The sequence below is a fragment of the Poromitra crassiceps genome (genome assembly GCF_964638095.1).
Source record: "Poromitra crassiceps genome assembly, chromosome: 12".
NCBI classification, from domain to species: Eukaryota; Metazoa; Chordata; class Actinopteri; order Beryciformes; family Melamphaidae; genus Poromitra; species Poromitra crassiceps.
The window spans coordinates 32,112,717-32,127,558 of record NC_139632.1 but is presented as its reverse complement, the minus strand read 5'-3'; the positions used below and the strand labels follow the sequence as shown (position 1 = coordinate 32,127,558).

Sequence of the window (14,842 nt, the reverse complement as noted above, 5' to 3'; positions counted from 1 at the left end):
GACAGCTAAACACACAGGGAAGAGGGAAGGGAACATAAAACAGTTTTAAATTAACATTTACAGTACATTTTCACTAACGTAACAATAGCCTGTAGCCTACTTGAGTAGGCTTTGTCAGTACTATTTCCACCTCTGCAAATAGTAGAAAGAATGAGCCAGGTACCCTCAGTTGAGGGGAATCACGGGAATCACATAACAGTAACAGACAGTGGAACCACAGTCTCGCTCTGCCCCCTACTGTCCGAACGTTAGCATAGCAATTGCAGATAATGAGAATGCCTAAAAAGAATGTAGCATAGGGCAGGGGTTCCCAAACGTTTCCATACCAAAGCAAAGCCCCCAATAACATGAGCCTTTTTGCTGTGGCCCCCCTATTGCAAGAAGAAAGAAACCCATTGACAATACTATTGTCAATAGGCTACTATTGAAAAGAATGACTGATGAGTCTTGCGTTGAGGCTAGGTGACGTCCATCCTTATCTATGAAATATGGCCAGTGCAATGTTTACAGCATGGTGGTGTTGAATGAATGCAGTTAGGCCAATAACTAGGCTATATAGACTACCAATTGGCAAAAAAAGATATTAAGGGATAAATTAATTAGGCCTATATTTACATGATAGATAAAAAAAAATAGCCTCCCGGATCCCTGCAGATCACATGCAACACTATTGTTTAGTTCATATAGTTTTAAAGCAGGGCTCATGATAAAAGTAATATTCTACGGCTACTTTTTCAACCCTTTTCAAAGTGCATATTTGTCATAGGCCTGCCCTGTGCCCTCGAATTTCATAAGTCTAGACCACAATTATTAGATTTCCATTCACTCCGGTAAAAACACTCTGAGGGCTGTTCCTGGGAGCGCATTCTCTGCAGCGCTTAGGCGGTCACAAGACTTGGACATCGATGAACAAAAACATCGACACGTCAATTAGCAGACAGGTCAGCTATAAGCTTGCGGGCCCAGATTCTCCTCTGTCTGCATCCCACACCCATATCGCTCATAGGCTACTTTGGAAACTAGTAAACTACTTTGCGCACTGCAAGTAAGTTTTATCGTTTCATTTTTTCTTTTCTTTTTTCTCTCTCTCAATGGAAATTTCAATATGACCCTCCTTTACAAATTAACTTTCGGTATTGTTTTGCCTTCAGGAGAGCAAGTGCTGCGTAATTGTGCTGTCATGTTTTGGTGCGTAAAGGAGGGGCGCATGCCAAATGGAGCGACTGCCACTAGAATAAATTGAACCAAAGATGTCAACATTGCTTTACCACCCACTCGACTCGGAATCGATTGTATTACCTCCAAGAAGCTGGCTCCTCATAAAACGGGACGCATTCTTTCAAGAAAGACGGTGGTGATTGAACTCAATCTGCTGGCTGTCCTCTCTTACATCGGACCGCAAACAACGCCTGGAGGAATTTGCTGAAGACAATTGTGTCCAGTCAAGAGGACATAAGCATCTTTTTGCGCCTAAACTAGTAAGTTTGAAGTTAATTAGCCTATTTATTTATTTTACCTCAGCAATGAACCAACTGAAATGCATAGTTACAGCTGATTTGAGAATACACCTGCTTATAGGCTAGTTGAGGCACCAAACTACTTCAAATCCCACTTTTAGAGGCTATGGAGTAGGCTATGAACCTTATGTCTGACATTTTTGGTTTTGTTATTGAGTCATTCTGACATGTGAAGGAGCTATAATGGAAGCAACCAGGGGGGGGGGGGGGGGGGGTAGGGGGGGGGGGTATGCATGTAGCAGAGACCATAGTTATCCTATTTGTTGCTGTAAAAATGCAGTATATAATTTATCCATGTCTCAAAAGTAGGATAGAAAGCCTTTAACCACTGTGTAATGTAACTTGACTTCTGTTTGCTTGTGTTGTCAGATAGTGAAGCCATGCAGATGGAGAGGAAATGGCACATACTGTTGACTATCTTCCTTCTGCTCATCACCTCGGGCCAGTGCCTGGACAGCAAGGAGGTCAAGCAGAAAGAGAGAAGGACCCTGTTGGATGTAATCTTACAGGTTATCGGAGACAGCCAGCAACGGGACAAGCCCCTCTCCAGGCGCTATAGCAGTGGACTCTACACTGCTGCACAAGACATGAAGTTCTCCTCCCGCGAAAAGCCTTTCTATGTTCCTAGGCTGGATAACAGTAGACCCATAGGTAAGCTGATAAGATTATTTTTAGCTACTGATGATGAAAGCTTAATTCCGCATTTTACTGTGGGAGACAGCTGGCATTGGTCTGGCATGTGCAGCACACCTCATTTAGGAGCACAACTTAGGCTGGCCGGAATGTGAACTTGGTTTTTGTGTTGTGTTTTTATTTAATCCAAGAAAGGTAATGCAGGTATACTGTAGTTCATCTTTGTAGGATACAGAGATAATATGTCAGATTTACTGTGCTCTAGATGTTCTCATTACCAAAAGAGATCTGCTTCTCCTAAACGTACACCTGCCCCCACTTCCAACAGACATATCACTCCCTCGTCCAAACACTCATGAATATAGGTGACATGCAAAAGTGGATAGATAGGTATCATGTATTCATTGAGGAGTCTTGTCACGCCACACTAGTTGTGAATGACTCAGTATTCATTGTAGAATCTTCAACATGAATGATCTCTTCCCACCACCCTCCTACCACCCCCCCATCCCATCTCACTATGACATTCCTGAACGCATCTCCAAGTGTGAGCATCTGTGCAGGAAACATTACACACCGCAAAACTAATCTGTGCAGGAAACATTACACAGAGCAAAACTAATCTGTGCAGGAAACATTACACAGAGCAAAACTAATCTGTGCAGGAAACATTACACAGAGCAAAACTACATTACATCTGTGCAGGAAACATTACACAGAGCAAAACTAATCTGTGCAGGAAACATTACACAGAGCAAAACTAATCTGTGCAGGAAACATTACACAGAGCAAAACTAATCTGTGCAGGAAACATTACACAGAGCAAAATCTGTGCAGGAAACATTACACAGAGCAAAACTAATCTGTGCAGGAAACATTACACAGAGCAAAACTACATTACATCTGTGCAGGAAACATTACACAGAGCAAAACTAATCTGTGCAGGAAACATTACAGAGAGCAAAACTAATCTGTGCAGGAAACATTACACAGAGCAAAACTAATCTGTGCAGGAAACATTACACAGAGCAAAACTAATCTGTGCAGGAAACATTACACAGAGCAAAATCTGTGCAGGAAACATTACACAGAGCAAAACTAATCTGTGCAGGAAACATTACACATAGCAAAACTAATCTGTGCAGGAAACATTACACAGAGCAAAACTAATCTGTGCAGGAAACATTACACACAGCAAAACTAATCTGTGCAGGAAACATTACACACAGCAAAACTAATCTGTGCAGGAAACATTACACACAGCAAAACTACATTACATCTGTGCAGGAAACATTACACAGAGCAAAACTACATTGTGCCACATTCATGTAACTTGTAACTTATGTCTCTCGTCACTATACTCGTACGCTTGTTTTGACGTTGGCTGTGGAATGATGTGACTTACAGTATATGAACAGACAGACTATAGAAATTGCCTTCCTTATCCGTGTAGACTATTAAACTCCAGATCATGTTACTTGTTTAAGCTCCTCAATCTGACTTAAGCAAGGCAACCATCTATATCATTCCCCTAATTTCCCCTGAAGCAAACAGTGGTCTCGACGTGTCTTTCTTTGCCCTCTCCAACAAGTAAGAATGTGCTTGGTGTTGCTGTGCCTTTAATGGCTTACACAATGTCATATATCCTGGCTGGAACTCAGCCATTCAGGTCAATCCTTAATACGGACTGTATCTCTTCAAATCAGACTGTAATAAAGACTAAGTATCCTGGACAGACCCTTCATGTAGCCGCCTACCTGTTTTTATTGCTGCAATAGTTAACGTGAGAGTTCAATTGACTACAAACTGCTTAGAATGCTCTTTATCACAACGTTAACGTTAGGCATTGTATCATAAGCACACCTACATGTATTACAGGGAAACTCATCTAATTGGGCTCTGACTCTGGCTAGGTTGGCCGTATCTCCATATATAACTGTAAATTAGAGTAATTATGGCTGTTTTGTTTTTGTTATATAATTTGAGGTGTATGTGTGGAAATCAAATCCAAAGTTGGTTATCTTTTGTCGTTGTCCTGCATAAAGTAATGAACGAAAAAAGGGGCTCGCAACACAAGTTTCAGATAGCTCCCGTGGCGGACATTTATTCGGACAAACAGTTTCGGCTCAATTCGGGCCTTCGTCAGTGTCAAGGCCCGAATTGAGCCGAAACTGTTTGTCCGAATAAATGTCCGCCACGGGAGCTATCTGAAACTTGTGTTGCGAGCCCCTTTTTTCGTTTATTTTCCTGTTTAGTACAGTTGAGCTCAGCACCAACCAGTGGATGTGCGTAAGTCTCTGGATGCCTGCATAAAGTAATGCTCATTCCGAGGTCTGGGAGCTGACCAGACTGACATCATGTTACCGGCACGGGATTAATCGCACGACATTGATCTGCATTACAACGCTCAAAAAATAATCTCTTTAGCCTGTTAGCATGTCCAGTGTGCTATCAGACAGCTGTCTGTGTGAACAGTGCCTGTTAGCATGTCCAGTGTGCTATCAGACAGCTGTCTGTGTGGACAGTGCCGGTTAGCATGTCCAGTGTGCTATCAGACACCTGTCTGTGTGGACAGTGCCTGTTAGCATGTCCAGTGTGCTATCAGACACCTGTCTGTGTGGACAGTGCCTGTTAGCATGTCCATTGTGCTATCAGACACCTGTCTGTGTGGACAGTGCCTGTTAGCATGTCCAGTGTGCTATCAGACACCTGTCTGTGTGAACAGTGAATGGATGGGGATGGGTGGGCTTCGTGCTCTCGACTCAAATCCCTTATGATTCTAAGCATTGGAATGCTCTGATATTTACTTTACTTTACTTTATTGTTTATTTAGAGTGGACAATGCACATTAATAAAATAGTTATACATGTACAGAATCATCCATACGTGACAACGGTAAAAGGGGTTAGCCGAAGCTAATTTTCACCTGCAGTCAGATATCAGGTCACCACAGAGAGTAATGTACAGATGTAGCCATCAGAGAAGTCCCACATACAAGTCTGCACTACTGTTGAACTATGATTGCACAATATCTGAATGCATACTGGATATCAGGACTTTTGTTTCCATACTTCCTAATAATTGTCGAATTTCAGCCATATTGAGATATAACATTTCATCTAGAATGTCTCACTCTGCTGTGGTCAAAATATATTTATATAAGATGGGGGAAAAAAGTGCAATAAACTCATTCTGTTGCTCAAATCATAAATAATAATTATGGTATCAGGATTAGTGATCGGAATTGCAATATCTAGCAATATTCAAGATGCTCATTTTGCCCTCAACATGCAGTAGCTCTACTGTATGTTGAACTGTTACTACAGCCTCATGCATGATAGATGCATAATGTAATAACTGTTATCACCACCCCCCCCCCCCTTGATTGATGAGCTAATGGTGCTTTCCCTTTCCAGAGTTTGTTCCTAGAGATGTAAACCTGAAGGACAAATTCATTCAGCATTTCACAGGTAAGAAAATTGCCATCAAAGCCGACATCAAGACTGTGATATTCAGTCTTAATTGCATCTTAAGTCCTTCCAGACTCTGCAAAAATATTTAATCTGGCAAAGACAACATTTAGAGCATAACTGGCACATGTTTCAGATACCTCTTTTGGTCAAAACTTAGCATTTTTGCCTCCTGAGAAAAAACGTTTCGAGGTTATAAACCAATGTAAGCTTAAGTCATAACTCTCCATGAACACTGCTGTGGGTCAGGACAGGGTTGTCATGTATTAGCTGAGGGCAACACATGGTCTGGAGCTGACAGAATCAAGTTGAAGGCAATGGGAGGTTAAGCTGATTATTTGTCTCAGGACCTTTGAGCAGAGTTCATTATTGGTGTGAAAATCTGGGAGCTTGTTGGCAGTGCAGAAAGACTTGGGGGTGATTAGTACTGTAGACTTGTATGTCTGCATACTAAAGACCAGTTGAACCCTTACTGTTATAGTGCATTTAACACTTTCACTTGCTAACTTGCATTCCTTTATAATGACTTTCATCTATAAGCCATTTACAAGCAGTTAGTTAATAATGAATTAAACCTTAATTACCTATTATAGGCTATTATAGATGTTAGTATCTGATTAGTCCATAGTACTCATATTAGTCCAACATTTATATCTCAATTATAAGGAAGGAATAAAAATATCATTTGTAAAACATTAGCTGATCTAAGCTATAAGGAAAGCTATAAAAACATACAGTAGTTGTAATGGTGTTGTGTTAACTAAGTGATTATTTACTCATGTTTTATTTACGGATTTGTTACTATGTTGTAAATTAGATTAAAATATATTAATAATTATAATTGCTACTCATTTCTAAATGTGTTGCAGCACCTAATCTAAAGTAGCAACTTATTCCAGTCGACTAAGGATGAATAAGACATCTGTTAATTCCAGGATGGCCTAGAAATGAGAGAAACAATGCCGTGACAGCATTGACAATTTATTGTCCACTTTTTCTTAATACAAAAATGTCAGCCTGACAGCATGGCATTCAAACAATGACATGTTTAAAACATTGTGGGGGGAAAAAATTACTTTTGCATATACAACATACCCACCCAATACAGATGTCTAGGCCATCTACGAACAAATGTTTTATTAATCCTTCAAAGACTGGAATAAGAATAACTGCTCTTAAATGAATAGAGTTCATAATAACGTTTGACCCATTTCTCTCTTTGGATCACATATACATTCAGCATGGGATTAGGTGGCCACACAGTGTGTGTAGCCACAGTGTGTAGCCAGAGTGTGTGTAGCCAGAGTGCATCAAAGGAAATCATGGAGCCTGTGATATGTTTGTTGTACCTGATAAGAACTTTCTTTCTATTAAGCAGGACCAGTCAAGTTCTCATCGGAGTGCAGAACACACTTTCATAGAATCTATCACAACACAAGGGATTGCTCCAGACCAGCATGTAAGTGACATGACACTGCATACATGACACATGTAAGTGACATGACACTACATACATGACACATGTAAGTGACATGACACTGCATACATGACACATGTAAGTGACATGACACTGCATACATGACACATGTAAGTGACATGACACTACATGACACATGTAAGTGACATGACACTACATACATGACACATGTAAGTGACATGACACTACATACATGACACATGTAAGTGACATGACACTACATACATGACACATGGAAGTGACATGACACTACATGCATGACACATGGAAGTGACATGACACTACATACATGACACATGTAAGTGACATGACACTACATACAGTACATGACACATGGAAGTGACATGCCACTACATACATGACACATGTAAGTGACATGACACTACATACATGACACATGTAAGTGACATGACACTGTGTGCATGATGTGCTGCATGTCTGCTTTATCATTACCAGCACACGCCCTGGGCCGGACTACCCATATAAGGCATTGGGCGAGTGCCCAGGGGCACCAGCCTGTTGCCTTGCTGGGGGGCGGGGTGTCACCAAACTCTGATGTCCGCGGCCGACGTTACTGTCTTTCAGAGGCTGTAGCGGGCTCAGTTTTGAAGCTAGACTGAAGATACTGGTAGTGGTACCAAGCTAGAAGATAGCACACATTCTGTATATTCTTGTTTTATTTCTCTTTATTTTTGAAAAAAGAAAGAAAAATAAGATAAGAAGAACCAGAGTGTGTGGGCTGCCTTTTATTAATAGATTTGCAGATTAAAATGTGTATTAGCCTAATAATTTGAGAGGTTGTATTAGGATCTCTGTTTGCCTGGCTAATGGCCACTGCTAAATGTGACTTTTGTCAGCAGAAGTTGAACACTCTGCCTGCCTGTTCCTCCACTCTACCCAATCAAAGCCATAACCCTCTCCGTCCAGAACAATCTGTCCAAGATGTCCGCTCTTCCAGTCATTCCACTGTGCAGGAATAGAGCATGTAATGACAGCCAGTGTCAATCTGAGGAGTTCATTATTCAGACTTGTAATTGAATAGACAGTATAATTGCTTCTCTTCCATGGGTAACTTCAGTTTGCAAACCCAGGGGGGTGTTACAAACCCAGGTGGGTGTTACAAACCCAGGTGGGTGTTACAAACCCAGGTGGGTGTTACAAACCCAGGGGGGTGTTACAAACCCAGGTGGGTGTTACAAACCCAGGGGGGTGTTACAAACCCAGGTGGGTGTTACAAACCCAGGTGGGTGTTACAAACCCAGGGGGGTGTTACAAACCCAGGTGGGTGTTACAAACCCAGGTGGGTGTTACAAACCCAGGGGGGTGTTACAAACCCAGGTGGGTGTTACAAACCCAGGGGGGTGTTTGATTTGATTTGATTTGATTTGATTTCCTTTATTTACCCAGGGAAGCCTCTTGAGAGCAAGCCCTCATTTTCAAGAGTGCCCTGCTACAAAAGTACATATACAAAAAGTTTCAGACAAACAGGACAAGTGATAAGAACAATCAAAACAACAAGGTCAATTTAAAGCAAGTAGAAATCAAAACAGAGCAAATTGCAACTAGAGTCCGTCGACAATAGAACAATTAGCTAAAAACATGTGCATCTCTCACATAAGGTGTCGCGAAGGAGTGCCTTGAACGAGACCAGAGGAAGTAATTGATCCAATTTTATAATGTCCTGCAGTGAATTCCATTTGACCGGAGCATAGTACGAGAAAGCAGTCTTTCCTTGCTCGGTCCTCACACGCGGGACACGCAGCCTGATGTAAGACTGTGAGCGTGTGCCGTTGCGATTGCTTGCATGAGTGAGAAGTGAACACAGATATGGAGGAAGCTGACCGATTAGGGCTTTATAAATAAACAAAAGACAGTGCTGTTCTCTTCTGACTGAAAGAGAGGGCCAACACACCTTTTCGTACAGAACACAGTGGTGAGTAAGAAATTTATCTCCAGTTATGAAGCGCAGCGCGCTGTGATACACGGCATCAAGTGACTTCAAGGCAGAAGATGAGGCATGCATATACACAATATCACCATAGTCAAAAACAGACAATATTAGAGATTGAACCAATTGTTTTCTAGAGGATGCAGAGAAACATGACTTATTTCTGTACAAGAATCCAACTTTCCTCCTAAGTTTTTTTACAAGGTGCTCAATATGCTTATTGAAGGATAGTTTGCTATCCACCCAGATCCCAAGGTATTTATAGGATTCAACAGTTTCAATAGCTTCGCCTTGTAGGGTTACTATGCTAAGGCTGTCCATGATGGATGGGGACCTGGAAAAAAGCATCCATTTTGTCTTTTTGGAATTTAGAACCAATTTGAGGTTAAACAGGGAATTTTGAAAAGCATTGAAGGCAGATTGTAAGCTTGCAACGGCCTGGGCGGGGGTATCCCCGACACAATATAAGATCGTATCGTCTGCATAGTAATGGACATTACAGAGCTCACTAGGAAAGAGAATGTTATTTATATAGAGCGTGAACAGGGTTGGGCCTGAGATAGAACCTTGAGGGACCCCTTTATTAGTAGGAAGGGTGTTAGACCGCGTACTGTCTGTAACTATGGAATGTTTTCTCCCCGTGAGGTAATTGGAGAACCATGTGACTGATTGTCTGTCTAAGCCAATGGAGGACAGTTTACTCAGAAGTATATTGTGGTCTACCGTGTCAAACGCCTTTGACAGATCAATAAAGATAGCCGCGCAGTGCTGGCGGGCATCAAGACAGTTTTGTATGTCGTTTATTACAAGAGAGGAAGCCGTTATTGTGCTATATTTTGGTCTAAAACCTGATTGCTGCGTTTGAAGAACACTGTAAGAGTCCATGAATAATCGAAGCTGCTCGTTTACTAGAGCTTCCAGGACTTTAGCAAGACAACATAATTTAGAGATTGGACGGTAATTGTCAAGAATACTCGGGTCGCCACCTTTAAATAAAGGTATGATTTGAGCGAATTTCCAAATGGAAGGAATTTCGCCCGAAGTAAATGTTAAATTAAATAAATGCGCAATCGGAGAGGCGATCAGTTGTGCGCTAAGGCGAAGAAAGAAGGGGGCAATATCGTCCTCTCCTTTTGATTTCTTAACGTTTAATTTAGACAATGCCTTTTGAACTTCACTAATGCTAATCGGGCTGAGAGAGAATCGGTCGTGGAAGAGAGGGGGAATCAAAGGGTCCAAGGAGGGTGGAACAGGGGGTAATGTTGTTGCGGAAGTCGAATTGGCCAATGACCTTTCAAATGCAAACCCGGCAGAGCTGAAATGACGATTGAAGGCGTCACACATTTGCTGTTTATCGGTGATAGAACCGTGCTCGCCGGTGATCTGAGGGGGAAGGGCGGAACTAGGTGCATGTTTTAAAGATTTCACTATTTTCCAAAATTTTGCTGAATTTTGCTGGGAATCATTGAGTGAGGCTAAGTAATAATCAGATTTGGCCTTTCTGATTACGGCAGTGCATTTATTTCTTCTCATCCTGAAGTGGGACCAGTCTGCTGAATTACCAGAAGATCTGGCATTGGACCAGGCTGAGTCCCTGAGACGTAGGGCAGATTTCACAGACTGTGTGAACCAGGGACTGGAGCGATTTTTCACTCTTAGATTTTTATACGGCGCGTGCCTATCAGCTACTAAGTTGAAAACAAAAGAAAAATGAGCTGAGGCTAATTCAGCATCAGGAATTAGACACAGCCTCTCTAGATCCGCGTAATAAAGATCATGCAAAAAGCCCTGCTCTACAAAGTGCTTAAAGTAACGTTTTCTTATATAGTTACTTTTAGATTTACTAATTTTTATTTGTCTGATACATCCTATAGGGCAGTGATCACTGATGCCTTGAGCGAATACCCCACTTTGGGGATATTTGAGTGGTCTGTTGGTCAAAATTATGTCTATCAAAGTGGATCTGGAGGGGTGTTTTGTATTCGGCCTTGTTGTGTGTTGAATGAGCTGTGTTAAATCTAACTGAATACAGAGCTGTTTTAGACTGAAGGAGGACTCAGTCAGCCAGTCCTGGTTCAAGTCGCCAAGGAGAATGAATTCAGAGTTAATATGTTGTGAGAAGACCCTTCCGAGGTCATCAATGGCCGTGCTCGGGGCGGAGGGGGGGCGGTACACACCTGCGACCGTTATGTGTGAATCGCCTCCCGTGCAAACATCCAAAACAATGCACTCATAATACTTGGGAATGGAGGAGGATGCCAACACATGTGTCACTAAGTGCTCTCTGACATAGACTATAACTCCTCCTCCCTTGGCTCTCCTATCCACACGAAACAAATTAAAATTAATAATAGCAACATCAGAATCCTCAGTTCTGCGGGACAGCCATGACTCAGAAATCACTAAAACGTCAGGAGAGGCATCATTGATTAAAATATTTACCAAGTCCAGTTTGGGGAGTAAACTCCTAACATTTAGGTGCATGAATTTCAGGCCATTAGCGACCTGAAACTCTTGTGTAGATGCCAGATCGTCCAGTTTTGTCCGTGTGCTGCTGGGGAAAATAGGGGGATTTCTGGTAGGAACAGTTATTAAGTTGTTGTGGTTAATGCCAGAATGTGAAGTGCGGCGTCGGAGGCGCACCCGGGAGATGTGAATGAGGGGAATGTTTCTTACTGTTCGATGATCGGGTGTCTGACTGACTGACAAAGTTGTTGTCTGCAATGCAGTGGGGGAGGCGACTGGAGTTGACGATAGCGGGGGGGGGGGAACTAACGTGATCCTTGGTGGAGAGGGAGTTTCTAAGGTGTGGGACAGGAGTGACCGGAAGTGGACGCATGGAGGTGGCTAGTCATGTTCGGCTGGTGTGGATCTTATAAAACAAATTATCAGTTAAAATGCGTGAGCCCAAGGCATTGGGGTGAATGCCATCAGGCCGGAAGAAAGCAGGGCGATTCCAGAAAAGGTTAAAATTATCGATAAAAACTATGTTGCGAGTTGCACAAACCCAGGTGGGTGTTACAAACCCAGGGGGGTGTTACAAACCCAGGTGGGTGTTACAAACCCAGGGGGGTGTTACAAACCCAGGTGGGTGTTACAAACCCAGGGGGGTGTTACAAACCCAGGTGGGTGTTCCAAACCCAGGTGGGTGTTACACATCGCTGGTGGATGAGTTGAGTCCCACCCCCCCCCCACTGATATGTGAAGTGCTTTGAGTATCTAGAAAGGTCCTATACAAATCCAATCAATTATTATGATTATTATTTGGTCAGAGTTGTTCACGTTGGGGAAATGGAAAGACAACATCAGGCAGGCAGAAATTGGAGTATGACGATGATGATGTCCGTTTGTCACAGATGCTTATCTGCTCAGCTAGTTTTTTTGCATCTGTGATACAATCAAGTATGCATCAGAACAGGCCTTCAGCCTAGAGGCTTGGTATAACTGCCTTAGATAGTTGAGTTTGTCTTGGACAATCTTGCTTCTGTAAAATAAAAAAGAACATGTGTTGTTCTCAAGCAATTTATCATCTCCAGGATGGAGATTTGTCAGAATGAATGTGTGTGTTTGTTGGGCTGGGGTGCGTATTGTTATGGTTTATTTATTACTCATGTTGGTGTTGGAAAACCATGAAGGATGCAGAGTTTGTTGTTGTTGTTGGTAACGTTAAATGGCTGGTCAGGAATCAGCAGATAGCGCCATCACCCCTGACCTCAACACGCCCTGCTCACTTGGCTCTGTTGGCTTGAAGACTTTTTTTTAACTGATTGACAAAGTTCATGGTTGAAGCCAGGTCTGGCAGAACATGACTTTTTACAAGTATTTAGATGGTTTATAATTGCATTGTTTGTGAACAATGGAGCTAAAGTACCTGACCTGTAATTGAGTTTAGAGTGTAACTTGAAATTTGAGCTTTAAAAGATTATTTTCATCATCAGACTCCAACTTTCAAGAATCGTGGTGTTTATAGACACAAACAATATATTTGGGTTTAGGTCAGGGGTTTTCAAAGTGTGAGACTGTGGGCCGCCCCCCTCGTTCAATTCCTGGATGCCTATGGGATCATGATTATGTTATTTGATGACATAGACACTCAACAATTGAGCCAAGATAGCCTGATTTTGCTGTTTGACATACTACAAACTAGGGCATTCACAGACTAGTCGACTAGTCGACTAGTAAAACCACTAGTCGACACTGTGCTTAGTAGTCGACTAGTCGTTGTTGTTGTTTTTTTTATCTTTAAGAAAGAACATGTATTTACAGGTATTTACACGACATACATGGACTATCATATCCCATATCCCATATCCCCCACAAAGAACAACAAAACACAACAAAACAAAACAAGAAAAATGCATAAGATACACAATAATCCAAGAACAAACAAGACTATTGGACAAACAACCAAACAAAATCAATGCATTCAAAGTAAATACATAGATCTTGCCCTGTTGGCAGCTAGGAAATGCATAGCTTTAAATTGGAAAGCATCCAATCCCCCAGCTGTAGTTCACTGGTGGAATGAACTCTCGAGCTACCATACGTTGGATAACATTTACTACAAGAGCAAAGGCAGATTCTTAGACATCCCCAAAATATGGCAACCACATACAGAGTTTGACTTTAAGAACTTTTTACCCCAGTGTCATTAGGCTTATCAGGATAGGAGCTGAATGCATTGTTTTTGTTTGGTTGTTTGTCCAATAGTCTTGTTTGTTCTTGGATTATTGTGTATCTAATGCAGTTTTCTTGTTTTGTTTTGTTGTGTTTTGATGTTCTTTGTGGGGGATATGGGGTATGGGATATGATAGTCCATGTATGTCGGGTAAATACCTCATGTTCTTTCTTAAAGATTAAAAAAAAAAAAAAAAAAAACGACTAGTCGACTACCTTTAGGGACGACTAGTCGACTAGTAAAATTCACTAGTTGTGAATGCCCTACAAACTACACCAAATACATAAACAGTTCTGTCTGAAGGCATTTATTAATTTCTGACTCTGGGAAAGTGGCAAAAACTGTCAAATTCCCCCAAACTACGGTATCTCTGAATGATCTCTTTAACCAAATCCAATCACTGAGCCATCCCCTGAAACTGCTTGTAGCCCCGCTGGGGAGGCCCGCCTCCCACTTTGAAAACCTCTGGTTTCGATGCTTATGACTGTACAATGATGTTGTCGGCATATTAATGACGTTTTCACCATGATCTATCTTTCTTTTTCAGATTACAAAAGATGTGCAAGATTGCTAACACGATTAGCAATGAGTCCACTCTGCACGCAGTCGTAGATGTTGCATGTGAGTAAAAGTGCTTTTCCCTTAATTCTTGATTGGGGTTCATGCTTATTTCTCAACATCCTCCATATCCTACTTCAAAGTGAATGTGCTTAATGAAGATACAGATAGAACAGTAGTGAGAGAGAATATTACAGAGAATATTTTGCTGTCAGTTGGCCAAATTTACTCCAATGTGTGTCTGGCATCTGCAAGTAATATGTAAGGAAGGAAGAAAAGTGATGTTCACATAATCACAGACATGTGTCTCTAGAGCATCTGCCCAACGTTTGTGCTGTTAGAGGATACTATGATTGAACCTGAAACTGCTTCTGGTCAGAAAGAGAGCCAAAGTCACCACCTACTTCCTGCTTCAGCACACGCAGCAGCATCGAGTGGTGGTGAACGGTGAAAAGACAATAAATACAGTATTAAAAGATAACTTTGCTGGTTGTGTGACTCACCAGTTGTGTGACACACAACCAGTCTCATAAGTGACGTCACCACCATTCATATTATTTT

General features: G+C 41.8%; 1 protein-coding gene across 1 annotated transcript; it reads left to right on the top strand.

Moving 5' to 3' along the window:
• Positions 1 to 1,897: 1,897 nt before the first annotated feature.
• Positions 1,898 to 14,335, top strand: alkal1 (ALK and LTK ligand 1; the record flags this gene model as incomplete). Its single annotated transcript, XM_083647112.1, has 4 exons — positions 1,898 to 2,168; positions 5,567 to 5,620; positions 6,996 to 7,079; positions 14,271 to 14,335. The coding sequence occupies 4 exons, from the start codon at positions 1,898 to 1,900 to the stop codon at positions 14,333 to 14,335; spliced, it is 474 nt and encodes a 157-aa protein (XP_083503238.1).
• Positions 14,336 to 14,842: the final 507 nt, after the last annotated feature.